We start from the raw sequence: 26,655 nt of genomic DNA on the forward strand, positions 1-26,655 counted from the left end.
GTATGTAACATGATTGTATAATCTTAGGGTCTACACAAATCCCTTTGCAGGTGCTAAAAATGGCCAGTGTTGTGATTTATTTTTCTATGTATGCCCCCGTTAAGTTTCTTTTATATTGCTGATAATAGCGGCAGCCTACAGTCTCTGCGTTGTGTTGTGATAATGATGGTGGACTAACGGCTAACAGTTAGTAACGTCAGTTGACTCCAACAAAGACACACAGATGCTCCGATGTCGATTTAATGATGACTGTTTATTGCTTACAAGCACTTCGGGGTCTGGGGGATACAAGCCCGGTCTCAGTAAAACTATTTAATATAAATAAAATCATAATCAAAGGAAACTTACAATACTAATAGATGATGTCAACATGACGAAGCTTAATAACCGTTAAATAACAAATTACATGGTCAATGGTCTAACCTTGACCAGGATCAAAGACCGTACCTGTCAAGTTTTGGATCCCACCACCCCAACCAAGCTCCAGTATCCCTTACATTTTAAGACAGGTGTACAGGAAATCTAAAATAACCACTTGTCAACCACTTACTAACTACAGTTAGGTGATCAGAATCTGATAGGCCTACCTTTGTTGACATTGAAATGCTGTGAACATTCCTACGTTATAATACAGGGTTATTATGTTATTATAATACAGGAGATTTACGGGAAAATACTAATACGGGAGGACGGCGGGAAAGAGGGGTAAAATATGCTAGTTTCCTGGCCAAAACCGGAGACTTGACAGCTATGTCAAAGACTTACTATATTACAAATTACATAAAAGACACTATTGATACAGATGAACCAGTAGGCCTACACATTGATATTCACTCTGAATGTCAGTATAGTTATAATTAGTAATAAAGTCTCTCTCAGATCAGCTATACATTAATATTTACAGGTTTCCATTTAACAGTCACACACTCACCTGGGGGATACAAGCCCGGTCTGACTTGTTCCCCCAGTGATGGGCTTTATAGCTGAATCGTTGCCTAGGATATAGGGATGCACCGAAATGAAAATTTGTGGCCGAAGCCGAATATTATTAAACGCTAATTGTTTAGTTTTTCATTAGTTTTTGCAGATGAACCCCCTCCAGATTAGTGTTGTCACGGTACCAAAATTGGGACCCACTGTGTGATACCAATGAAAGTATCATGGTTCTGAGTAGTATCACGATACCACAGCAGAAATGAGGCAGATGTGCCTTTTGTCATTTATGAAAAGATAAATCACTTTTCTATAATACATCAATGATATTTCAATGGAATAAATTTCTTACTGACTTATTCATACTTCAAAAACAGCATCATTATGTGATTAACATAGGGGGGATCAAAATAAAATAAATAAATAAAATAAGAATCAACCAGCCACCCTCCTCCCCTGACAAGTAAAGAACAGTCCCTTCATAAGTAATGAACATTCCCTAAAGTGCGGTGAGGTTTGTGGGCCGTTACCTGCCACAGAGAGAAATGTGAAAGGCTCGTTTCTCCTCTGACACGTCACATACCTGTGTTAGGCTGGCTCGGCTGTTCAGGTACTTCTGGGCAGTCATGACACTAAGAAGAGGATATTATTGGAACCGACTTCTCCGTCGCCCAGTAAGCCGATGGCCGCCATATTTGACAGGAATACATTAACGTTACTGTCTGTGTCTGTGACCCCCGTTCAACCCACAATCGGTGGGATTCGCCTTTCGTTTCTGCTGGTGGTTGAAATCTGTAGGCTGCTCGCACAGCGTGCTGAATGATTTAAGCCTATTTTGCTCGCTCAAACTATTTTTAGTTGCAAATGCGAGTGCCGTGACGGACAGATCGCCACACTACCGACATTTTATTCCACCCGTCACGGCACACCGTTTGATTGCGTTATCAAAATGCCACTATTATTCAGCCTTGCTTTTAACTTATTCCACCGAATACCGAATGTGTGTTTTTTTGCAATATTTGGCTGAATATATTCGGTTACCGAATATTCGGTGCATCCCTACTTGGATACTGTGTAGCCAAGTATTAAATTTGAAATATAAGATAACAGCATAAAAATATGAAAATAACACAAATATGTACACATTACAACTATTAAATAAAGGTAAAATTACTGGCAAAATTACATTCTATATTACAAGATTTTGCTATTCGACATAGTGACCATTTAAAGCTCAACTGATGTATTTAATGTAACATGCAAGAAGCATATGTTACATCTGCTTCTCATATTGTTCTAATACTATACAAAAGAGTAATTTTAATAGATATGTATATATTTCTTAATAATAGGCCCTAAACTGACTAGTTTATAAGCTTCTAGAGTCTAAAGAATGACCTAATAAACTACAATATACAACAAGTGATGAGTCTGAGTCGTTTTCTCCACTTGATTTGATTTTTTTTTGCATCAACCCAAACACATGTTTACCTTAGCTAGCACATCTGCAGCTAAGGATGCATCCTGGAAAATATGGAGTGTTGTATGCACGTAGCAGGCAGCACAACTCCTAATATCATACGGTTTTCAGACGAAAGTTGGACAGTGTTTGTAAGAAGTTCTCTGGAGTGGGTCAGTTTTGATACTAAAGAAAGCCAAGTTGCAGCAATAGCTGTAGAAAAATATGAGTTAAAGGAAAATGTCTTTGTGTGCCAGCTAATGTTGGCTACCACCGAGAATGTTATATGCAATATGCCAACAGAAGAAACATTGAGAGAGCTCGCAAGAGTAAAGAGAGGGCAATACAGCAGATTGGTTTGTACAACATTGTGGTTTTGACTTTGGACAGTACATTCAATTTCAATTTTCATAAATATTCATATATCATACAGTGGTGAAGTATTCAGATCCTTTTGTTATTCATGTATCATACAGTGGTGAAGTATTCAGATCTTTTTGTTATTCATGTATCATACAGTGGTGAAGTATTCAGATCCTTTTGTTCAGTAAAAGTACTAATACCATAGTCATCTCATAGTTTGATAGTTAGATAGTTTACGTCTGATTTCCTGTCAACTCCATGGTCTCTCGAACCAGCAGGCGAGGATCAAGATGTCACACTTGTCCAGACGATGTGTAACAGCCTTTCAGTCATTCATTCAGTCAGTGGCGAAGATGAAGACAGTCCGTCGATGTCGTCCATGACAGCGGGGCCCGAGCAGAGCAGTCAGGATACTCTGAGTGTTAGCTGGGTTACTCACAGCACAGGTTCTCTTCATCAGAAACTATGAACTGCATCCTCATTAGTAAGCTGAGTTAGCTGCACTCATGGAGGCTGTACTGCGGCTAAAAGTCCGTTCACTTTGCTAGTGATGAATGCTAACAACACATCGGTGGCGAATGAGCTAATACACAACGTGAATAACTGTTCAAAACACTTCAACTAAGTTAACGTTAGAAACGTCTTCAGCTTCTCACGGAAGATATGCAGAAAATGTCCAGGTGAATACTGTCGGTTAGATAGCATAAAGACACAGACTACATACTTTTTAGGGTTAACTCCGGTCAATTCCGTTCAACTCCTCTGAGCCGTGTTTACTTCCTATTTGGGCAAATATCATTGGCACACTTCAAGTCAGGTGACGCTGGAACTTGTTGTTGATTGGTTTGCGGTATAGTACACCATAGCGTTTGCCTGATTAGTTTGTCAAACGTAAGTTTAGTTTTCATAAAAATATGATCAAATTGAGACTGCCAACAAACGGAAACGTGTTCAGAAAAAATATATTAAGTTAATGTTAAAAAAGCAGCTACTCTATCGCTGAGGATCGATCATTTCAAAAACAAAAGCAGATAGCGACCTTCGGCCCACCGCCTAGTGGTGGCAGTGCCGATATTGTGGCGGGTTGCCACAAACAAATGTGTGGGAAACCCTGTGGGATACACATGGCAGTTTCAATAGAATGATAATAAGCAGTGGATACATTTGGTCATATTATTAGTTCAGATGTAGACTTTATTTGTTATTTGACACAAGAGGACAACTCGCAACATGTTAACCAGTGACAACACACTTCATTGACAGTAAAACAGCCAGAGTTCTCATGATGAGGATAGGGTGCAACAGAAACTGAAACAGACAGTGCTACAGTGACAGGACCAAATCACAAAGAAATGAATTGTTGGATAAAAACAGATGCTAGTTTATCCATAGCTTAGTCGGATTACAATTATTTGCAGGCTGTCAGTGACAAGCAATACAAGCAACCTCTTATATCACAGAATGAAACTTGAATGAGCATGAGGAATTTTTGAGATCGTATCTGTTGTAGATCTGACACAAGTAGCTCTGTTGTGGGTGTAAAAAGAAGAACATCACAATGCAGACATCACTATGTCAGTGACTAGCTGATAAGGCAAGCCAGAAAGGACATTGTTGGGTTCCAAACTTTTATTCACTTTTTCTCCACACACAGGGTGTGTGTAATAGTTTGACAGTGTCTGAGTGTGACAGCTCCTGCATTTAGAATTGTGAAACTCTGGCTCCTGTGAGAAAGATTTTATTGTTGTGTAGTAACTTAAGCAGAACTCTCTCCTGCTTTCTTTCTCACCCCCCTCTTCCCCTTTACTTTACTCTTCCTTGGTTACCGTGGGAACTGCAGAACAAAGCCCTGAGCCTACATGGGATGTTTTGAACTCCATATCCTCTGGCCTACTTTGTACACACTCACACACACATACATGCGTGCATGCGTGCGTGCGTGCGTGTGTGTGTGTGTGTGTACTGACCCTGGTCAAACTCATCAGCAGTGTTTTATTGCCCCACCTAACTGCCAGCCACTGTCAGGAATGACTGCTGTTTTGTGTGTGTGTGTGTGTGTGTGTGTGTGTGTGTGTGTGTGTGTGTGTGTTGGAGGGGTGAGGCTGCACCATGACGTTTCTAGAGAGTAGTGTTGCCTTTTTGATTTTGGACTAACTCAAAGACCCCTTCCACTCAAAAAAAAAGTTTTCTTCTGTTTAGGTCCCCTACAATGTCTGACCTGACCTGACGTAACTGACTTGTATCTGTGCAGAGTTTGTCACTAGAGTTTTCACATTCTTCCACTGAAGCGGTCTATGTTTGCACTTTCCTTAAATCTTAGATCCAAATGTACGCTGGGCAAGCTGGATTAAGTACGTCACTAATACGAAAGCATTGCTGTCTTTTATGAGAAACACATACTGACATGGGAACAGTCTATCACAGTAAACGATAATATTGCGATATTTTTTTTAAGCATCATAGCAGATGTACTTGTATGTTTCACAACAACTAAAGCTGTACCAGCCGCTGCCAGTAAGCACACATGCTAACAAGCTAACAAACAGCATAAACCAATAAGGGATGCTAACTACACTTTCTGAAAGAGTTTGACTCCAGATTTGGTGAGTAACATATTTGTCCTTGATCATATGAGCAGATTTTAATTTTCCATTTTTCCAATTGAAATGGTCATAAATCAATCTGATATGTCTACTAGTTGCCAATTTTGGTGCACAACAGACAGGTCACCCCAGTCTGGGTCTCACTGAGGCTCAAACATGTACTATATCTGAGTCTCACCAATGTATCTTCTAACGCTAATGCAATCTTAATGCGCACTGCTCTTGCACTGGTCAGCCTAGCGCTAGTCCCGCATAGCCAGAGCTATCTCCATACTTCGTTATAGTGCTATATCAGTGCTGGAGAAGGCGGAATAGATACAGCAGTGGCAGGCAGCGGTGCTGGGTGGGGCAGAGGCCGGATTCGGAATTTCTCAATTAGGGATAGACCGATATGGATTTTTTAGGGCCGATGCCGATACCGATTCCATCACCCTTAGCCGATGACCGATTATGGACTGCTGATTTTCTTGAGCTGATATCTGGGGCCGATACTGCTTTTGCTCCCTCAATTTACATCAAAAAAATGACACAATGATAACAAATATCGCAGGTCTCAAGTTTAAAATAAGAAACATTTATTGAACAGTAAAAAATACTAAAAAAAAGATGGAAAGTTGAGGTAGAACAGGTGGAATATTATTATTATTATTATTATTATTATTATACATTCAAATAAAAAAAAGAGTTCAGTGCTCTTAAATCTTCCAGTAATGTCTTTATAAAATAAACAAATATTTAAGCTGAAGCATAAATAAAACAACAACTACTGTACACAGTAGGATTCAACAGCTTTGTTCAACTTAACCACATACTTTCAAATGAAAAAACGTGCCAGGGAAAAATAAATCCGTGAACCCACGTGTGTATCGGCCGATGCCGATACAAGTAAAAAACTCAAATATCGGCCCGATATATCGGCCGGCTGATGTATCGGCCGGCTGATGTATCGGTCTATCCTTATTCTCAATGAGAGCGAGGAAGACTAGATCTGCTTCCTGCACCTTTGGAGATTTTTTTCCTTACTTTTTATGTTGGAAAACCATGTTCCTCAAAATATTACTTAAAGCAGAGTAATTTTACAGTCTTTGAAACAGGGACCTTAATGTATCCTGTGTGAGAGTGTGTTTATGTGGTCAGCTCCAGACCTTTTTACTGGAGGGGAACAAGTGGGGGCTCAGAGACAGAGTGCTAACGTTCCCTTTGTCAACAAAGAAGAAAGGAAAGAAGAGGAGTTACTATGGAGGAAGGAATGAGCCTTCACTTGTTTCTGTCATCTGGTCTTTGCAAACTCCAACTCTGTCCGCCCTCTAAACAGTTTGTTGTTTACCAGCAGAACTATACACTGTAACTCCATGATTCTCTAGCAACTGTCTATATCAGCATTTAAGCAAATGCTGCCAGCTGTGTTCCCCTACATATTAGGCAAACTTTTGGAATACTGTTTACGTCAACTGAGCTGAAAAGCAAATTAACTAGTTTCTGAATAAACATTAAAAAAAACCAGAGCAATTTAAGAGCAAATTATTGCAAGTTTTTGTTTTTCAGACAGTGGGACGTCATGTAACATATTACAGGAGAGTCTTGTCCAGTGCTACTTGTAATCTATTGTGCAGTGACATTAAGCCTAAATGTTAGTATTTTGACTGCTGCCAAGGATTTAATATTTTTGGTCCCTTTTGTCCTCCAGTCAATAGAATACCTTAAGACCTACATGGAAGATTTCACTTAAATTAGATGGAACATAAGGCCATGGTTATGAAATAGAGGACTAGTTTTTGTTGCAGCCTTGCAGATTAGGCCACTGAGGGACTATTTATAGGACCATTTGTAGAATAGGTTATATTTTTCCTCATAACTCATAAACTGTCAGGCAAAGACGCATATTTTTTCTTAGTGTCCAGATTTGGTGAGGAACATATTTGTCCTTGATCTTATGATTAAGTTTTTTTCCCAATGGAAATGGTCATAAATTGGACACAAATACAATATTCTCTGAAAATTCAGCATTTTTTTCATTTTTTTCAGCATCACTATGGATCAGAGCCTGTCAGGAGGTGACGAATGGGTTTTGATTTGGATTTTAAAGTGGTGAGAAAGTTGTGAAACACAGAAGCTGGTAGCTTAAAGTCAGATCTGGGGTTAGCTGCCACCATTTTATTGATCTGGGATTAGAAATGTGAGCCCAGTGTGTTAGTGGGCCATGGGTTTAGGCCTTGCGTGTATGCGTGCATCTAAATGGGTCATGTAGCAGGCTGTATTGATCCCTTGTCAGTTTTAAGTGTGAGATCCTGCTGGTGATGTTGCTGCAGGAGAATAACTATAGATCAGAGCTATTACCACACACACGCTCACACAGTCCACACACACAAGTCAAACAGAGTGCGTTTTGAACAGACACCGACTCCACCATTTATAATAAACAGCCAGGTAGTTAGCGCTGACCTTAGTCTTAGCATTAATGCCATAATCTTTTTTCCGAAAGGAAACACCGACTTTAACAAATCACAGAGCCTGAAACCACTAGAATTACTCTCTCTTTCCTCCTGGTATCAAATCTTCATGCTACGATTATTGTGGACAGAGAAACAATCATCAAACCATCCTAAAGTACTACTATCGGGCGGCGGTGGCTTAGTGGTGGAGCAGGCGCCCCATGTACAAGGCTGTTGCCGCAGCGGCCCTGGTTCGACTCCAGCCTGTGGCCCTTTGCTGCATGTCGCTCCCTCTCTCTCTCTCCCTTTCACACTTGTCTGTCCTGTCCATTAAAAGGCTAAAAAGCCCCAAAAAATATCTTTAGTTATCCAAACCTAATAGACTAAACAGGGAACTGTATATTACAGCTTTGCTGGAATCTGCTATATCAGATCTACTAAAACGCCATCAACAAAGCTGCCTTTAAGTTGTTTTTTTTTTTAACTTAAAGGCATATATTCTTGACAGGTCAGAAGCTGCTTATTCACTGGGGTTACCTGGAGGGAGACTGGAGGGTGGCCACCATGTTTCCGAAGTAAAACCCTTTTTAGATAGGAATTGTGCAAATTTGCAGGAAAGCTCAATCAGTCTTTTTTCAGCACTGGCAGTAAAAAAACAAAATCGGGGAGTGCGGTAAAATGCCGCCTACCTAATTTTGTTTATACAGAATGCACATTTTTTGGGGCAATGGGGGGCGTGAGCAAGTAACAAAACTGTTACGGAAGGCCGCCTTGGTCTGTTTAAACTAAAAGGGTTCCGCCAATACGACTACCCTACGAGGCGGAAAATTGGGCACCTCGGATCAACTCGCTAATCCAGCTCTGTGTGTCTAAACGCTCGCAGCTTGCTGGCAAAATGTCTCAACATTCGCGGAAAATCTGGCAGTGAAAAAGGGGCTTAAGATACTTCCCGCCATCAGGACGACTTTAACAGCGGATATCACTGGTAAAGCCGTCCCTGTGTGTGATGCTGTCTAGCTCCCACTAGACCCGGGTGGCGCACAGTGCAGAGCAGCCGAGGGTAATGTTAGCTAAACAGTGGAGAGTGGAGGGTGGGCAGGGGGCACTATGTTTGTGCATGTTAACGCTGCTAGCCGGCTGTCTATCAGCAAAGCCAACAGAAAACAGAATAAAAAGGCAAAACATTTACATCACAAAACACTGACATTTTCTCACCTGTAAATGGAAAGTGCTTTAAAATGCAGCGCAAAAGCTTATTGAGTTGATGAAGTCATGTCATTATGCATTTGTTTCCAGTTAATATGTGTCGGACTACCAAAAGCAAAATTTACTAAAGCTGACATCCTTACTTCAAATGCAACACAGTGTCTGTTCCTCCTTGACTCTATGCACTCATTCATGCTTTGACACATGTTCTGATTTCTTTTGAGTGTTTATAGTTGTGAGAGGACGAGGACATCCGCCACACTGTCAACTCCTTGAACTTGTACTCAATTTATTTATGACTTTTCAATTCTTTGAGGTCAGACAAAGCACAGCTGAGCCTAAGCAGGTAATGTTGTATTTAGTGTATCTTAAGTTCTGCCAAGTCTAAAAATGGCCTATAATGAATAAACCCTTTGATTCTTTAAATAACAGCATGGCTTTTCCTCTGGTATCACCAGTGTGTTATTCGGGCCACACATTAGATTTTGTCCCATTCGTGTTAAGGATCTAAAAAGAGCAAAGCTGTATTTCTATTTTTCATTCAATTTTGTTTTCTGGTTCAGAAAGTATTTTATAAGCCAACCTAAAGTATCAGTCAGTCAGGGATGGACTGGAAAACCAAACACATCTCATGCAAAATCCAGTCTTACTTGTTTTTAGAGTATATTTAGTGTAATGGATGTTGTTGACTTAATCTGCAGTGCTCCGTGAAACAAACAAAAACTTGTTGGCAAAGCTTCCAGACTGACGGTGTGTTTTAACTGAATTCCTGCTGTGACTTAAAGACATCTGGTAGCCAGCTTACATGTTTTATTCACACGGTGCAGTGTGTGTGTGTGTGTGTGTGTGTGTGTGTGTGTAAAACAGAGAGAGACTGGTTGGGTCTCTCATTACCTCCCAGTGAATAGGCAAGTGTAACAGTATCTGTGGGTATAGCAGTACCTCTACGCTCCCTACCTGTCCCTGCAGCTCAGCTGTAACAGTGGAGTAAGCTGATAGTGCATTTAATTGCCTGGTTAGCAGATGACACTCTACTCCCAAGCCCTATATCTCATCAAGTTGTGTTGACAGTGGTCAAATGTACACTAGCACATTAAAGTTATAGTTCACCCCCAAATCACAAATACATATTTTTCCTCCTACCTGTAGTGCTGTTTATCAATTTAGATTGTTTTAATTTGAGTTGCAGCTGTGTGTACATTTCCCTTCTCCTTAGCCAGAGGTTATACGCATGTCTCCTCCCATGTGTCCTTTCTGTTAACCTAATGTCTTCCTATGTGACCTTATTCCTCTGTCATGTTTCCTCATCTCCAAACAGCTTGCTTTGGCAGTCAAATGACATGTTTTGATGAAGACACTGCACCTCTGCCTCCCCCTATCACTGGTTTCTGTGATTGTATTTAATCACAGTTTTTTTAGATAGCTAACATACACTGGTCAAAACTGAAATCACAAAAACTTCTCCCAGTTATTTGGCCGATAAATAGCCATATGCAAAGAAAGAGAAACAAATACAAGGAAATAATAATTTAAGGAAAGGACATGACGTCAGTGACAACATTTGAATTTAGGAGCCAGAGTTTGGTGCCACTTCTAAAGTGAATAGGGTGGGCATGGCAGAACACAACGTAACGCTTCATATCTTTGTTGTTTCAACTTTAAATGAAAAGTCTTTCCATCAGATTAAAAATCACATTATGGGATGTTGACTGACCTTTTTTATCTAAATGTGGGTGTTTGTTGTCCTTGTTACTGGTCTCCAAACAGATCACAGATCTGACTCAAGCCCCTGCTTGGTCCAGGATAGCTAACATTACATCATGATACATGACCAAACAGGGCAAGGTCTGACTTGTTATTCTGAGCAGACTGCACTCAGATCAGTTGTTATTGGCTCTGATTAAGACCTCCTGAATATAATTAAATATCATTAACAGTTTGAAGTTTTGTTAGTTTTTGATAATCAAAAACATGTACCAGCTAATAGTGTCAGCTATTTTGGACCTAACAGGGGCTTGAGATGCAGCTGCTGGGCAGAGCCATGACCTGCTTGTAGACCAATAACAAGGAAAACAAACACATCCGTTAAGATAAAAAAAAACCACACCAGTCAACATGACGTAATGTGTGTTTTTTATATTGGTGGAAGAACTTTTCAGTCAGAGGTGAAACAACACAGATATGAATGGTAACACTGTGATTTGCCACACCCACTTTGTTGACTCCAGTAGAAGTGGCACCAAAGTTTAGCACCAATACAAAATTTGAACTCTGTAACTGGCGCTTGTTACATATACTTCACTACATTCAATTAAGTGAAAAGATATTATATGTATTCTATAATGAAATACTGATTTATGAAAAAAAAACATTCAAACTTCAAAGGTAACGTGCATCATTTATGTAATGCTCCTCATTGTTTGTTTTTTTATGTATGACAATGTGTGTTCTCTGAGGGAGAATTGTTGCTAGTGTTATGGTGGAGTGAGCTTATTTTGAGACATGTATCAAGTGTTTTGGTGGTTTGAGTGAGTTCTGAAGGTGAGATTAACTGTTTGGCAGAAATGTATGTTGTTATTACAGACTGTATGAAGAGTTTTTAGAAAGTAGCGATGAAAAAAACTGTAATTAGAGTTGATAAGAAAATATTAAAAGTGTTTTTATTTGTCTCGAATTTTCTCTGCCTGTCTGGACAACCAGGTGTGCTGTGGGAGACAGTAGAGGATATGCTGGAATGGAAAGCATTCCCTCCTAGTGGGCTGTTTCTTTCCTGACTCACACGCACACACATACACAGTCTCTTTATCGACAGCAGGGTGTTTCCTGTTGGCTGCTCGCCTATGCACACATACACACACACAAACATGTAGGTGCATAAGTCTGGGTCAGTTGGTGGTGGACTTTGATTCATTTCTACAAAATGTGTTCAGATCAGAGCTGAGCAGCTCTTGTAACAACAACAGCAGCGGGCAGCTCTGCTCCCACACCCACACTGTTTATGTCAGCATACAGCACAGTAAAGAAGCTGCTGTTAGAGGAGCAACTACTAGTTAACATACTCAACATTACATATATATATGTCTTCTTATGTGCTCATTAGTTTGCTGGGGATGATTTGACACTGTGCTGTCCACATGTCACTTATCAGGCAAACAGTTGGGAACGTCCTGTGAATGATCTACCTTCCTTCAAGTTGATGCTTAAAATAATATAGAAATTGTTATATACAAATATCTGGGACACTTTTTAGTCCTGCTTTCATATAATATTTACCTTTTTGTAAAACAAAAACAAAAACTGACCAGTACTATTTGTGATTTTAGTTTATCACTGATGTTTAGGCATATACATTTGCCTACAAGCTGCATGAACATCGCAATACAGAAATACCAGTGACAAAGTGGCTCAGAAATTGTTGGATTTTTGTCATTCTCAAATATAGATTTCAGATTTTCAGAGCCAAAAATCTAGTGTCATTCAGGCGACTGGAGAACCCACCTCCATGCTTTTGTTGCCCCCTTTTGGTTTCTAATGGACAGTTTTTAGTGCTTGTCAGTAACACAGCCTTTTGCACAGTTATCATTATGACCATAAAATTGAAAATGTATTTGATCTTTTTCTCTATACCCCACTCCTCCCCACCAACCCCATCTTCTCTGCTACAGGAGAGCTTACAGCAGTTGATAGTCATGCCTCTTCCTAACATCCTCTGCATCGCCAAGGATCCGCTGTCAGGTAACACACACTCCCACACATCCTACACCCTGTCACTCATCAAGTCCTGCATATTTGCACCGCCTCCTTGTGTGTGCTTTCATAGAAATGTATTTACACACATGTATCTGCCCGGGGCACATGACTGGGTGATTAGATGCTTTATTGATTTTTGTTCAGTTCTGAATTTAATAATGTAGTGATTAATGAATATTGATGAAGACCATTTATGATGATATTTTTTAATTGATCTCACTGCATGTACTTTATATACTCATCTGAGGGCTGCATGACTATGGTCAATGTGATAATTATGATTATTTTGATCAATACCGCAATCACGATTATTTATCGTGATTATTCATTGTTTTTAGAGACAACTATTTTTATTGCACCTTCACTTTTAAATTAACAGAGTACTGCTGTCACTTCTGTGTTGTGCTGCATTCCTTCTAATGTACAAAGTATCAAAATAACACACTCCTAAAAGCAGATAAGCCAAAATAAAATTAGACATTAGACAAAATCTTTCACCCAAAATCAAATCAACAGTGCACTATTTTTACTTTTGTGTCATGCTGTATTCCTGATAATTAACAAATCTTTGCATCAAAATAAAACTTGTGCCTGAGTATAGTTTAACTAAAATAAATAGGCCATTACAGTATACAACTGAATGAAAGTATTAGTTGGGTGCATATTTTTGGCCAAATGGCATACGATTGCATTGATTATTTCAGTCTGTCTTTGGAAGTGGATGGATATATGTCCACCACTTTTTTTCCAGTTATGGTATCATGACAGTGCAGTATAGTAACAGTACAGTGGGACTGTTATGGATGTATGTGTTGATGACGGTCAAGGACAGGGATTCAGTGAGGTAACGTTAGCATTGTTGTTCTTCGTGACCTTCATGCATTCATCATCCTGCTTATTGTGCTGCTTTTCAGGTGGTTAGTTGTGTTGCTTTGCTGTGCAGACACAAGTCTCATGTACTCCTTGCACATGATCTGTTCTCTCCTAAATCCCAAAAAGTCCAAACGTTGAATGGTGGTGGTTGATGAAAGGATAATTTTTGTTTTGCCCGTCTGTAGTTGCAACTTTCAGTAAAAGTTTTCAGAGGCTGCTGCTGCAGGGTGCACTGCACGCACAGCAGCATGACAGCTCTTCAAAAGTGGAGGCTGGCTATTAGTTTAGGGAACACTTGATTTTATATGCAGTGGAGTTTTCTATAAGTGGAGCATGCATTTTATAAGTCTGTATCGCAGCTGATATTAAATTGTGGGAAGCCAAAATCGTGGACATGGTTAATATCAATCAATCAATCAATTTTATTTATAAAGCCCAATATCACAAATCACAATTTGCCTCACAGGGCTTTACAGCATATGACATCCCTCTGTCCTTAAGACCCTCACAGCGGATAAGGAAAAACTCCTCAAAAAACCCCTTTAACGGGGAAAAAAAACGGTAGAAACCTCAGGAAGAGCAACTGAGGAGGGATCCCTCTTCCAGGACGGACAGACGTGCAATAGATGTCGTACAGAACAGATCAACATGATAAATTAACAGTAATCCATATGACAGAGAGAGAGAGAGAGAGAGAGAGAGAGAGAGAGAGAGATGCAGGTAATGACAGTATCTTACAACAACATTAATGAAAGTAATAATATTATAGTTATAGTTCTGGTTACTGCGGTACAATATGTTGAAAGTATGTATTAATACCTGGCAGTATACATGTGTGACAATAATCATATGTGTATAATAACAGAAGAAGTATGACTAATGACTAATGATGGCAGCAGCAGCAGGAGGCATCTGGCGGGACCACGGCAGCAGCACAACCACACACGTCACGCTGTCCAGGCACCGCTGTGATATGAGTTAATCTGAGAGACAGTGGAGCACAAAGGCTCCGGAGAAGAAGCCGAGTTAGTGACATCCAGAATGGCCGGGTTAGCTAGATGCAGTAATAGGATACGAGAGAGAGAGAGAAGGAGAGAAGGGGCCCGGTGTATTATAGAGGGGTCCTCCAGCAGACTAGGCCTAAGTCAGCCTAACTAAGGGCTGGTACAGGACAAGCCTGAGCCAGCCCTAACTATAAGCTTTTATTATATTTTATATTCGATTTATTGCAGCCCTAACTCATCTGCAAAGCATACATTTTAACATCAGTGAGGTTTTCCTGTTTAAATAAAGGTGAAAAAAAGAAATGTGTGATATAGGCTGTTGGCAGCAACAGAAACATGATAATCTGAGTGAGCAATCTGCTCTGTTAAACGATGCAAACTAAGGTGCAAGGTAGTTGTATTTTCGTTCCTTAATTAATTATATGTGTTTTGGGGCGTAACATGAATTCAACCAATCAGTGTTCTCTCCTCTTGTCTTTAAAAGCCAGGTCAGTAGTAGTAGTGCACAGATCCTGTTGATATTGACTGCATCTTTGCTGAGTTCCAAACTGTGCTGTTGTAGGGCTGGGCGATATAACGACTATGCACAATATATCGATATAATTTCAAGCAAGATATAGATGTAGACAATACCGTTTATATCGATAGAAGGTCAACTTGCGTTAAGTAACGGGTGCCAGTGTGCATCTCTGCTCTCTCACACTCCCTGCACAGCTCCACTCCACTCACTTACAAGTTCTCCAGCAACACTCAGAGACACATAGAGCTGCTTTTGTGTTTAATCTGTCTGTTAGTGAGTCTACAGTGTCACATCGGTCTATATGTTACACATGCTACGCAGTCTGTGAGATGAATGTAATGACCACAGTAGCACACATGCAATACAGCGCTGTGCTGCATGTGTGGGCGACAGAGCTGCTTGATTGTGTCAGGTGAGTGTTTGTTTGCTAGTTTGTATGTGAGTTGGATTATAGCGCATCGCTGTTCTTCTTGGTAGCTGTAGTCTAATGTGTAACATTGAGACAGTGACTGGATGCAGGTAACAGGTGGGTTTTAAAAAAAAATGCAGCCATCAACAGACATTTCATATATAAGTCCTACATAACACGGACAGTGTCCCTCGCTCCTTCAGCCTCTCTGTTGATGCTATGTACATAAATAAGAATAATAGCCTAAAGAAAAAAGAATATTTAAATCATTTTCCAGCACTAGTTTCATTTGACAGGCCATGGAAAACAACTTTTCAACTCCCCCTACAAAGGTTTTGAATTGTTTCAAACTACAATGGATTTAGGCCAACTGGATTACAAACAGGGAAAAAAAATCCCTGTCTTTGCATTTATTTTGATCACAGTCTGTTTTAATAAACAAATGTGGCTTTGACTTGCAAATGAACATGTGGCCCATTTCGTAGAAAATACAGTGATATAAATTTTTGTCCATATCACCCAGCCCTACGCTGTTGGTGTTATATTGAATAACAACAGAGTGTGTGTAGTGAGCAGTGTGAGCTTGGCTGTAGCATAGTAAACTGTAACACTGCCTGAGGTAAAGAACAGCATTCAGAGACATGCTGTGTGACTTTTACTTAACTTTTCTCTTAAAGTAACCTTTGATATGTATGATAGTTGCTTTGATTTGGAGTACTTTGTGCTCTGTACTCTTCTCCACAATGTATTTAATGTTAGTATGTATTCTGACATCCGGTGTGTCTCTGTGTTGTTGTTTTTTCAGCAAAGAGCATGGAGGAGCTGAAAAGACTTTTGTTGCTGATATTAGGCTGTGCTGTCCAGGTAACAACACACACACACCCGCGCCCAAACAGACCAGCTCTACTGTACCACCCAGTCTCTCAGCAGGAAGTGTATTTGTGTCTGTTTAGTTTTGCATGTCTGAGCACAGCCGTTCATTGTGCTTGCTGATAAGCTGCAGGGTGGGACTGCAGGATCCAAATGCACGTGGAGTTACATCAGTGCTTTGTATACAGTAATAACCATTATGGTTCTATATAATGAACATGTTAGGTATTAGTCAGCACAGTTTGAAGGTTTAAGAGCCTTGATTGAGGGCACTGTAATTATACAGATGTTTTTGTATGCATGAGTAAATATTTGTATAAGTTATTAAGTGAACAAGTTTGGAAGTGTAAAGAATCTGTTTTAAGATCTATTCTTTTCAAATTCATTCAATTTAAGAATCAGCCAGATATGGCAAGGAAAGAGTTAATTGGGTTACCTGTGATTAAAGAGGAGGGGCTATTCATGTGGGAGGTGGGGGCGCAGGTGCTTTCTCTGTCTGTGTGTTTGTTTGTTCAGCTCTTTGTTGTCTCTCGTTTCTACCTCTCCCCGTGGCTCTGAACCCCACAGCTCTTTTTTTTTCTTTAGGCCTTTTTCTCATTTTCTTATTTTTGCACGTGGCTGTTTTGTTTCTCCCTTCATCACTCCCTTCTTCCTAATTTCCCTCCCTTCCTTTCACTGGTTCTACTGGTTCCTGGAAAGGCCCAGGAGGGAGCAATGAATGGAGAGACAGAGGGAGGGAGGGAGGGGTGGATAAAGCCACATGAAAAACACTCTTCCAACCAGCAGGGTTCAAATAAACATTTGCCAGAAGAACTTGCATTCTTCATCATACTACATTTCCCATGGTTCTCTTCTGCTTGACACCAGTATAACAGCAGCATTGGCCCTTCTTACACAGAGATTGTTAGGGCCGCTACAGAGTCTTGTCTTTATGCTGCCTTTGCATTTTTTCACAGAACCAAACCGTGGGGACATCACGCCGCCTCAGTGTGTGATTTAGATAGCGTCAGCCCCTAGTGTGACATATGAAATACATATCAGCAGCGCTTTATAAACAATAACAATGGTATTAAAATGGCAATAACAATTATTTACTGATCTCATCCTCTGCTCAGAAGTTAAGGTGCTCCTGAACCTCCTTGCTTTCCCAGTTTCCAGACATTTTCGGCTGCTTTTTTTCCTCTTTGAGTTAGCTAGTAACTGCTTCTAGCTGCTTTTTAAATGTTTCACTTTGGGTCGCACCCACAGTATCATGTCACAACTGCCCCGCTGATGATCCCGTCCTGCCGGCTGTCCCTTTTACACAGTCATTGTTTCCGTAGTGTTACAACTTTCCTGCCAGCTTAAAGGCAAGACAACTCTGTCCCTCTACTCTGGGATTGTGTCTTTTACACAGAACACAGAGGCAGCATAATGGCGCCGTATTCCCGCCTTGAAACAGGGGGTGTAAAGGGGGCTATGGAGAAACATTAACAACCACAATTTTATTCAAATCTGTGTGTGTGTGTGTGTGTGTGTCTCAGTGTGAGCGTAAAGAGGAGATGATAGAGAAGATCAAGCTGCTGGACATTGAGACCCAAGCTGCCATCGTCTCTCACATTCAGGAGGTCAGTAGAGCTCAGTTCTATGATTGGAACATGACAGTGATAAACATAGATCACAAGTTCAGAAATTTGTCGTGGTGTTCTCCGAACCTAACTGAAATCATTGCTAAACATGAATCATGATGACTAGCAGAAAATTGAACAGCTATAGTCTCAACTCAAGGTCCACATGACTTCCTCTGGGGCTTTTGACCACATTTCAGTCTTCATTACTATATGAAGTTGGCTCAGTTGTCAATATTTGACATAAATACCCACAATACTTGTAAGTAGTCACATGATAAGAGGTGGTTATGTATTGGGGAGACCTGTGTATCTGTTCAGAGATGGTCTGTGGTGTCCCTTTTTTAGCTTTTTCTAAACATTTACTGACGAGGGAGGCAGGAGCATAAAACTGTAGAATCATGACTCAAACTGTGTATACACAAAGACCGAAGTATGCATATGCATTTTTTTCATCAGAAATATGAAGCATTGTGCACGCATGTATCTGTTTTATAAATCTCAGTCATTGTGGAGCTGTGCACACTTGCACAAGCCTTATTTCTACTTCAACAGGGAGCTGTAAGTGATGTAGACACACCCTTTAATCATCTTGTCCATATCAATACTTGTGCCTGCTCCACTTATGTTAAAGGAATGGTTCAGATGTTTTGGAGTGGGGTTTTATGAGGTACCTATCCATAATCAGTGTTATCCATATATATATGCTTGGAGAAGCAGGCAGGAGCACTGCCACGGAAGCTAGGCAAAACAAATGTTAGCCACCTAAAAACATCAGTATTGGTTCAAGTGTATGCTATATTTGAATTGTTTTTGCCACTTGACCTTGCTGTCAGACAGCAGTTTCCAACGAGGAACTGAAGTTGTTATTTCACTCTTTTCAAAGCCAGAGTACATTCTAGTGTTGTCACGGTACCAAATTGGGACCCACAGTACAATACCAGTGAAAGTATCATGGTTCTGAGTAGTATCACGATACCACAGCAAAATGAGGCAGATGTGCCTTTTGTTATTTATAAAAAGATAAATCACTTTTCTATAATACATCAATGATATTTCAATGGAATAAATTGCTTATTGACTTATTCATACTTCAAAAACAGCAAAACATGTATTCCTGTCTGTGTCTGTGACCCCCGTTCAACCCACAACTGGCAGGATTTGCCTTTAGTTCCTGCTGCTGGTTGAAATCTGTACTCGCACAGCATGCTCCTGAATGATTTCTTTTGCTCGCACAAAACTATTTTTAGTCGCAAATGCGAGTAAAGTGCTCACACCATAGAGCTCTGGAAAACAAATCACTGTAGCATATATCAACAAATCTAGCCTACACTGCACTACCACTACAGCAGCATATTGAGTGCCAGGTGGCCAGCGCGCGCCGTTATTGGACAGTGCATGGACACTCACTCTCTTGTGATTGGACTTTGAACTTATCCCACAGTAGTGGTTCCGTGAGGTACCGCAGTACTATGGTACTCCAACATTATGGTATCATATGTACCGTGGTGTTTTAGTACTGCGGTCTACCGTTGGTACCAGTATACCGTGCAACACTAGTACATTCACAAAAACAGTAATTTTATCTCGCAGAGCACAGAAGGTCTGCCACTGCCTTGATCGGTTTGTTTGTGTCACTGTGTGAGTGTAGTGTTTTAAAGGGTTACTTTCGATTCACTAAAGTCACACGACAACACAAACAAACTAAATGACGGAGGCAGTGGTAGACCAGCAGCGTCTGTGCTCAGCAAGCTAAAATTTCTGTTCTGGTATGTGGAGTCTGGTAGCTTTGAAGAGAGAAACTTGGACTCATGGAAATTGTGACAAGCATTTTAAGTATTTTTTGACATTTTATGGACTAAATAATTAATAATAATCAATTATTTAAGAAAATAGAGAGATTAAATGAAAATTAAAATAATTGTTAGCTGTTGCCCTAAAATGGTGAGCATTGTATTATCTCCATGCAGCATGAAACATGTCCAACATCAGCTGACATCACAGAACAACAACTGCTAGATCAGCAGTAATCAATTTAAAGACTCATTTGTCATTCATTTTATCAGTGTGATGTTCATTATAGCTCTGTTCTATTTTCAGACAGTTTGCTCAGTTACTTTATATATCCATATCAGGTCGGCCCTTTACTTCTGAGACAGGCTGTTATTTGTTTGATTACTTGTATGATGAGGTCATGCTAATGATGTTACCATGCTAGTTAACCTCTCCAGCCCAAGGGACACTTTGGAGAGTGTGTCATTACTTGCTGTGTGGACAAGCATTGTTCAGGTTGTTTTAAAGTCCTGTTGAAATCCTGAGGTTGAAGAGGGAAGCCAAATTATAGCAGTAAGAAGTGTAAAAAATTGTCAAGTTTTATATAAAAATTCTTAACAGTAGATATAATAAAGCGCTAGAATGAACGCTCAATGTTTTTATGTGCGAGGAGGAAGCCACTTTACACTGTACTACTGTATCCAGCCTAACTTATGCTGCATTTTGTAACATTATTTTGTGTGTTGCAGGTGACCCATAACCAGCTGAATGTTCTTGACCTGTCCTGGATGGAGGAAGGATCAGAGCTCCCACACGAAGATCTGGAACCGCTGTCCCGCAACATGGCTGCATCGCTACAGCAACTGATTGACCAGAGAGACAAAGCCAGTGAGGTACTGAGACACACAAGCACACGCGCACACACACACACACACACACACACAAACCACTGCCAGGCTGATATTATAAGGATCTTTAGGGGGAGATAGCAGGTCAACAGTATATGCCATGTAGGAGTGGTAAGTGTAAGTGCATGTGAAAGCTGAGAACCTGAAGACTATTTTGAGGTGCAGCTCAGCACTGTGTGTCAGGGTTGTCAAGTCATAAATCTGTAATAAACACTGTGTTTTGGTTAGGCACCTATTCAAACTTTAAAGTTTAGAGTGTATAGGGGCTTAGAACATTATGACGGAAGTATTTGATTGCCATACCATGCTCAATTATGTCTCTTAAGTTGCTGCAGCATACCATTTGTTACACAGATTTGGGTCTAAATTTAAGCATTTTTGAACATTGCGGAATTGAGAAAAAAAAAAAACGGCCAAAAATCCCTCAAAAATACCCCCGGAACTCCATAGAAAAATCCATGATCTGATTTGGTATCCACAACTTCTGACATGAAGAGATTTCTGTAAGAATTGCATTTTTTGCCGATTGGATGGCAAGCTCCTCTGTTCTGGAAACTGCTGAGAAACATCATTATTGTCAGTGTACCTATGAAAGCCAAACATCTCTGAATGCCCGAGGTCTCTAGTTTTGTGCTTGTGAAGTTTCATGAGGCTGTGATTATCCTAGAGGTCAACCAGAGGTTTAGAACAGGCAAAAATAACAGATTTATACTGCATGCAAAAAGCTGCTTGGTTTTTGCCAAAAACTGCATGGAGCTAGCAAAAAGAGGGCATTTCTGAAGAGGGGAGACTCAGTAGTACCCATAGAACCCATTTTCATTTATCTTGAGGTGAGAATTCAAGGGACCCCTTTGAAAATGGCCATTCCGTTTTTTTCCTTGCCAAGCTTTTGCCCAAAATTAGAGCTTTATATAGCCCCTTTCCCAACAAGATAGCATGACATTGTTGATACCAATGGGTACCTTAGGTTGTCTCAATTTTACATGATCACTACCTTCGTGTAGCCTCTTCAAGACAGTGATGTTGGCTGGGATCGCCAGCGCTCTCACGGCTCTCAGAGGTTTTAATATCAAAGACCAGTCATTGTCGTCTACTTCTTTTGAGATGGATATAATGCAGTTAGTTTGGTTATTGTGATTTAAGTCCACTTTGCAGTGTGAAATGGTGTAATGCTGTTGTAGCGCAGTGGTTCCTTACTGGTCCAGTCACAGGGTCCAGATTCTATCTTAGTCACTGGTTCAAGGTCCACACAGTTAAACATATTCAGAATCATACTTGCATTTGGCCATGTCGTCAAGCTAGTTTGCTGTCTCTGACAAGTAGCTGTCTGTTCTCTCACTCATTTTATAGCAGGAAACAACACTTCAAAATAAGAGCTTTGTTCCAGAAAGTCACCATACCAAAATAAAATGTGCTTTTTACAATCTTGACACATTTGTGAGTCACTCGCGACCCACCTTTGGACCGTGACCTTGTTTGGGAACCACTGTTTTAGAGGATTTTCCACTTGGACACACTGTTGAATACTTTTATGTTGGGAAATGGGTCACATTTAAAGACGACAGTGGGCAGAAGTCTGCTAGTAGCGCTATTTCAGTGGGAATTTAGCAAAAACACTTCTGTCTTCCAGGTGATTGTTGATCTGACCCAGGAGAGGGACTACCTGTCCAGTCAACAGCCGCAGGAGGGGTGCAGGAACCTGGGCCTGAGCAGCCCTGAGCGTGGGCAGAGTGCTGGAGGTGGGGGAGTGAATGACGGTGGATCGGCTGTGACGGTGTCTGGACTGACCAAAGAGGAGAAGCAGCATCTGTCTGTGGAGCTCGCTGATACCAAGGCTAAGCTCCGCAGATACAGACAGGAACTGTGGGTCTCAGTCACACAAGAAAGTCAATTACTACATATTGATAACCTAAACACAAACTCTTAAATCATTTCAAGCCGCTGTAACAATTTTACATTAACACTGGATCACATGACTGCTTGTAATGTGAAAGGTGTCACTCAGAGTGACAAGCCACAGAAACAAATCTTAATGTGGCTAAAGCAGCAGCTCATTGCACACTGTTAGACACCAGAGTCCAAATGGTTTCTGTGGGTATCACTGGTTTTATGCTAAACTGTGGTGATACAAGCAGCAGCTGGAAGTCATTATATATCCAACAGAGCTTATTATGCTGTCTAGTTCGGATAGATATACAATGTAATCACATACAGAATCCATCTATTTACAGATAAACTATACACTCCCACTTTACACACAGCAACTGAAGTTGTTCTGCAGAATATACTATCTGGATTCTTTTACTGGCCTATATTAAAGACTTACAGTGAGACAAGTCTGCTGTGTGTTTCTCAAGAGGCGTTACTGTCAGCTGTCAAACTCTTTAATTACTATCAACTGTCCAGACATTACCAGGGTGTGGGGCTGATTATACAACTTGATGGATTGTTAAAAAAAAAAAAAAAAAAAATGTCATGGACGCTAAATTTTTATTTTTGCATGCGTGTGTGTGTGTCTTTGCAGAGAAGAGAAGACAGAGCAGCTGATGGATTCTAAACATGAAGTAGAGCGACTGGATCAGGAGTTACAGAAACAGAAACAAGAGGTCAGGACCTGTTTGTAATCAGTAGTGTCACATCTGTATGACTAGAGGAAAATTGTGGGGTCAGAAAAACAGACAGATGAAAAGCAATTTGGACTGAATGGTTTATGTCTCAGGTGGGGGATGCACCACACAAATTTTATATAGATTCGATACCAGCATTGATAAGTGAGTTAATTGTATTAGGAATGGTACAGTGAAGTTAGATGAGTTTTTTATACTGATTCAGTGTCTGATAAGATGTTTTTACTTGCCTACATAACACATTTAACCTAAATTAGACCTATATGGAAGTTTGTACCAGGTCCCCACCTGAAACAAACTACACAAGTTCAAATGCAGTTTTTATGTAACCACAGGATTTAAGGGTTGTTTTTGTTTTTTGAAGGTGAACAACTTCAGTAATGAAAATGTATCTGTATTATTCTGGAGGCTTTATAACATCATGGAAAAAAAATACTGCAACCTGCTCATGTACATGAAACCACTTGGTGGTAGTGTCATCACAGTAAACAGTAACTGCCTGCCAGTAGTGATATGAATTGGGTATAGAATGACAACAAAATTTGCAATTTAAATACAAGTTAAATTCAATTTGAATAACAATGAACACTGTTGTGACATTTTGTTTGCTTAAACAAGCCTTGTTCAGCATTTGGTTGTACTAAAAAACCCTCTAAGGAGTTGGATATTCAATTTTTCCAGTCAGTAAATTTTGTTTTAATGGTTTTAAGCCTATTATTTGTAAGCGAAAATTAGCATTAGCATTATCACTCTTAACCATAGCCTTTAATGCAATATGCTAACCAAGCTAGCAGCTAATGTTAGGGTTAGCTCGACCCTCTCATCCAAATATGGACAATTCTGGCTCCAAAAATCCAACATGGCGACATCTAAAATGCCAAACTTGAGGCTTCAAAACGGGAGTTAACAAACCAGTGGTTGACATCATCCATTGATGACCATGACGTCACAGTTGCTAATACATGTGACGTCCACTATTTTATACACTCTGTTGTGTATGAGCAGGTTGCAGTATTTTTTCTGTTTCATATCGCTTCCAGAATAATATTTTTTTTTTAAACAGCCTTTGTTTCCATTTAAGGCAAAGCATATCTGCTTACCTCACTTGCTGAATTACACTGCCAATGTGATTATCTCCAAGTCAAACAGCTGGCTGCTGTTTATTTTTTTGTCAGTACAGCCTTGACAGGCGACAGGCCTCAGCACAGCAAGTAACAGCACACAAACATCAGAAATAGAATGTAGTTAAAACAATTAATGCTGATCTATTTATATGACTTTATCATACCTGTTACAATCCTGTTGATTTGCTTCAAACAGTTTGGTTCTTATTGCACCACAGTGGCCTGTTACCTTTTACTAAAGGAAGTGTAGTAATAATAGCTTTATTGGTCGGTAGAATAAACAAGTGTTAACACAGGTCTTTTTTTTATCTAAGCTAAAATGCTGAAATTGTTTTGTAGAAATTCAATTCAACTATATTGTCATTATAGTATTTACTGTGTAAATCAGCCAAATCCCTGTCTTGCCTATGTGTGAGACATGTGTAATGGTTACACAAAATTATTTAAACAAATTAAGTTAATCTAAATTCATATTAATTTGTGTGGTTCAGAACCAGTCGCTATCTTGTGAGGCTCGTTCAGTCAGAGTGTACCGGGACGAGGTGGACTCACTGAGGGAAAAAGCAGCGCGGGTCGACCGACTGGAGACTGAACTGACCAGATGCAAAGAAAAACTCAATGATGTTCACTTCTACAAGACCAGAGTGGAGGTACCGACACAGCTTCACTCGACACATCAGTACACCATCAGATTCACCTCCTCTGTCTGTAGATACTATGAGACATTATGGCCCTATATTGGATCTGTGAAGGTTCACTGATACATATTTATTTTCATGTTGCACTGCTTTTCATAGTTTTAGTATATTTTCATAAAGTCATACACTGTCATAATTGTCAGTGATGATATGTTCTACTTCATGCTGTACTTAATGTCTTGTTATAAATATTTTGACCTAATATGTTCTTCTGTTAAGTGTTCTGTTTAATACTCATTTACTGCTAGTTGATATACCAGGTTGACTTAAAACTGTATGATGTACATGGACACTTCATACAGAATCCTAATCTCTAATTTGCATGGATGTGATTAGTGTTATTGAAATGCATAAACCTTTCAGCAGACAGAGAAGACATGAACACACAATGCAGCCACACTTACTCAGCAGCTGGCACTGGCAGCCCTCTCACTGTGTGTGTGTGTGTGTGTTTGTGTGTGTGGGGTCATTCAGGAGCTTCGTGAGGACAACCTGACTCTCATGGAGACAAAGGTGCTGTTAGAAGAGCAGCTCTCAGCCTCCAGGGGGCGTTGTGATAAACTACACACGTTGGAGAAAGACAACTTATTACTTCGAGCTAAAATACACGACCTGGAAATGGTATTACACTACAGCATTATCAAGAGTTTATCAGTCTAAATGCCATGCATCAGATATTTTAGGTTAGGTTTGCTGGTTTACTAATCGTGTGTGTGTTGTGCAGGAGAGGGACAATGAGCGTCGGAGGTTGGAAGAGCTGGTGGAAGAGAACATGCTGCTGGAGATTGGACAGAAACAGAGTATGAACGAGTCAGCTCATCTGGGCTGGGAGCTGGAACAGCTGACCAAGAACCATGACAACACTAACACAGAGAGTAAGACATCCACTTTGTTTTCTCTTCTGTTATACCCTGTTCTATGTCTGAGTCCAGAAATGTTGGTCTCTATATTTGTCCAAGCTGAAGTATTTTTCTGTGCTGCAGCTCGTAAGTCGTTAGTCCATGAGCTGAACGAGTGTGTTTCCAGTCGGGTGTTGAAGCTGGAAAAGGAGAACCGGGAGCTTCAGGCCTCTATAGAAAGACTGAAAGAGGAGAACCACCTCATGCAGGAGCAGCAGCTCCACACCCAGGAGCTGGACAGGGAGAACCAAAGCCTCAGCAAGAAGGTAGGAGGCCTGAGTATAACAGGGAAGAACTGATCATGTTCCATAACTTGTTACTCATTTGTATGGTACTAATAACTTGTTTGTTTGTTAGTTGGACCGGCTCCAGGGTTTATTGGACCAGGAGAGACTGACCAATCAGGACATGGAGTCGCTGGGAGAAGAAATATTGAAGGAAAAGCAGAGTCTGGAGAGAGAACTGCACACTCTTAAGGCTGAGAAAGACCGACAGGTTAGTTATTTTCTGCCATGAGGTATCTCTCAATCAAAACAGTAAGAACAATAAGACGGTTAGGATTCCTTCAGTGTTCATATATAGGAGGTTTCTACCAGG

The 26,655-nt window shown here is 40.3% G+C and overlaps 1 protein-coding gene across 2 annotated transcripts in view; it reads left to right on the forward strand.

Moving 5' to 3' along the window:
* ccdc88c (coiled-coil domain containing 88C) overlaps positions 1–26,655 on the forward strand; it is an 82,218-nt gene that overhangs the window by 13,201 nt on the left and 42,362 nt on the right. For both annotated transcript variants that reach the window (XM_049596216.1, XM_049596217.1), the window contains exons 4-14: positions 12,662–12,731; positions 16,358–16,416; positions 17,946–18,029; positions 20,552–20,695; positions 22,341–22,573; positions 23,235–23,316; positions 24,953–25,111; positions 25,634–25,780; positions 25,884–26,034; positions 26,143–26,324; positions 26,416–26,553. In XM_049596216.1, coding sequence (XP_049452173.1) covers positions 12,662–12,731; positions 16,358–16,416; positions 17,946–18,029; positions 20,552–20,695; positions 22,341–22,573; positions 23,235–23,316; positions 24,953–25,111; positions 25,634–25,780; positions 25,884–26,034; positions 26,143–26,324; positions 26,416–26,553 — 1,449 coding nt within the window. The remainder of the gene's footprint in view (positions 1–12,661; positions 12,732–16,357; positions 16,417–17,945; positions 18,030–20,551; positions 20,696–22,340; positions 22,574–23,234; positions 23,317–24,952; positions 25,112–25,633; positions 25,781–25,883; positions 26,035–26,142; positions 26,325–26,415; positions 26,554–26,655) is intronic.

Source organism: Epinephelus fuscoguttatus, linkage group LG14 (genome assembly GCF_011397635.1).
Source record: "Epinephelus fuscoguttatus linkage group LG14, E.fuscoguttatus.final_Chr_v1".
Lineage (NCBI taxonomy): Eukaryota > Metazoa > Chordata > Actinopteri > Perciformes > Serranidae > Epinephelus > Epinephelus fuscoguttatus.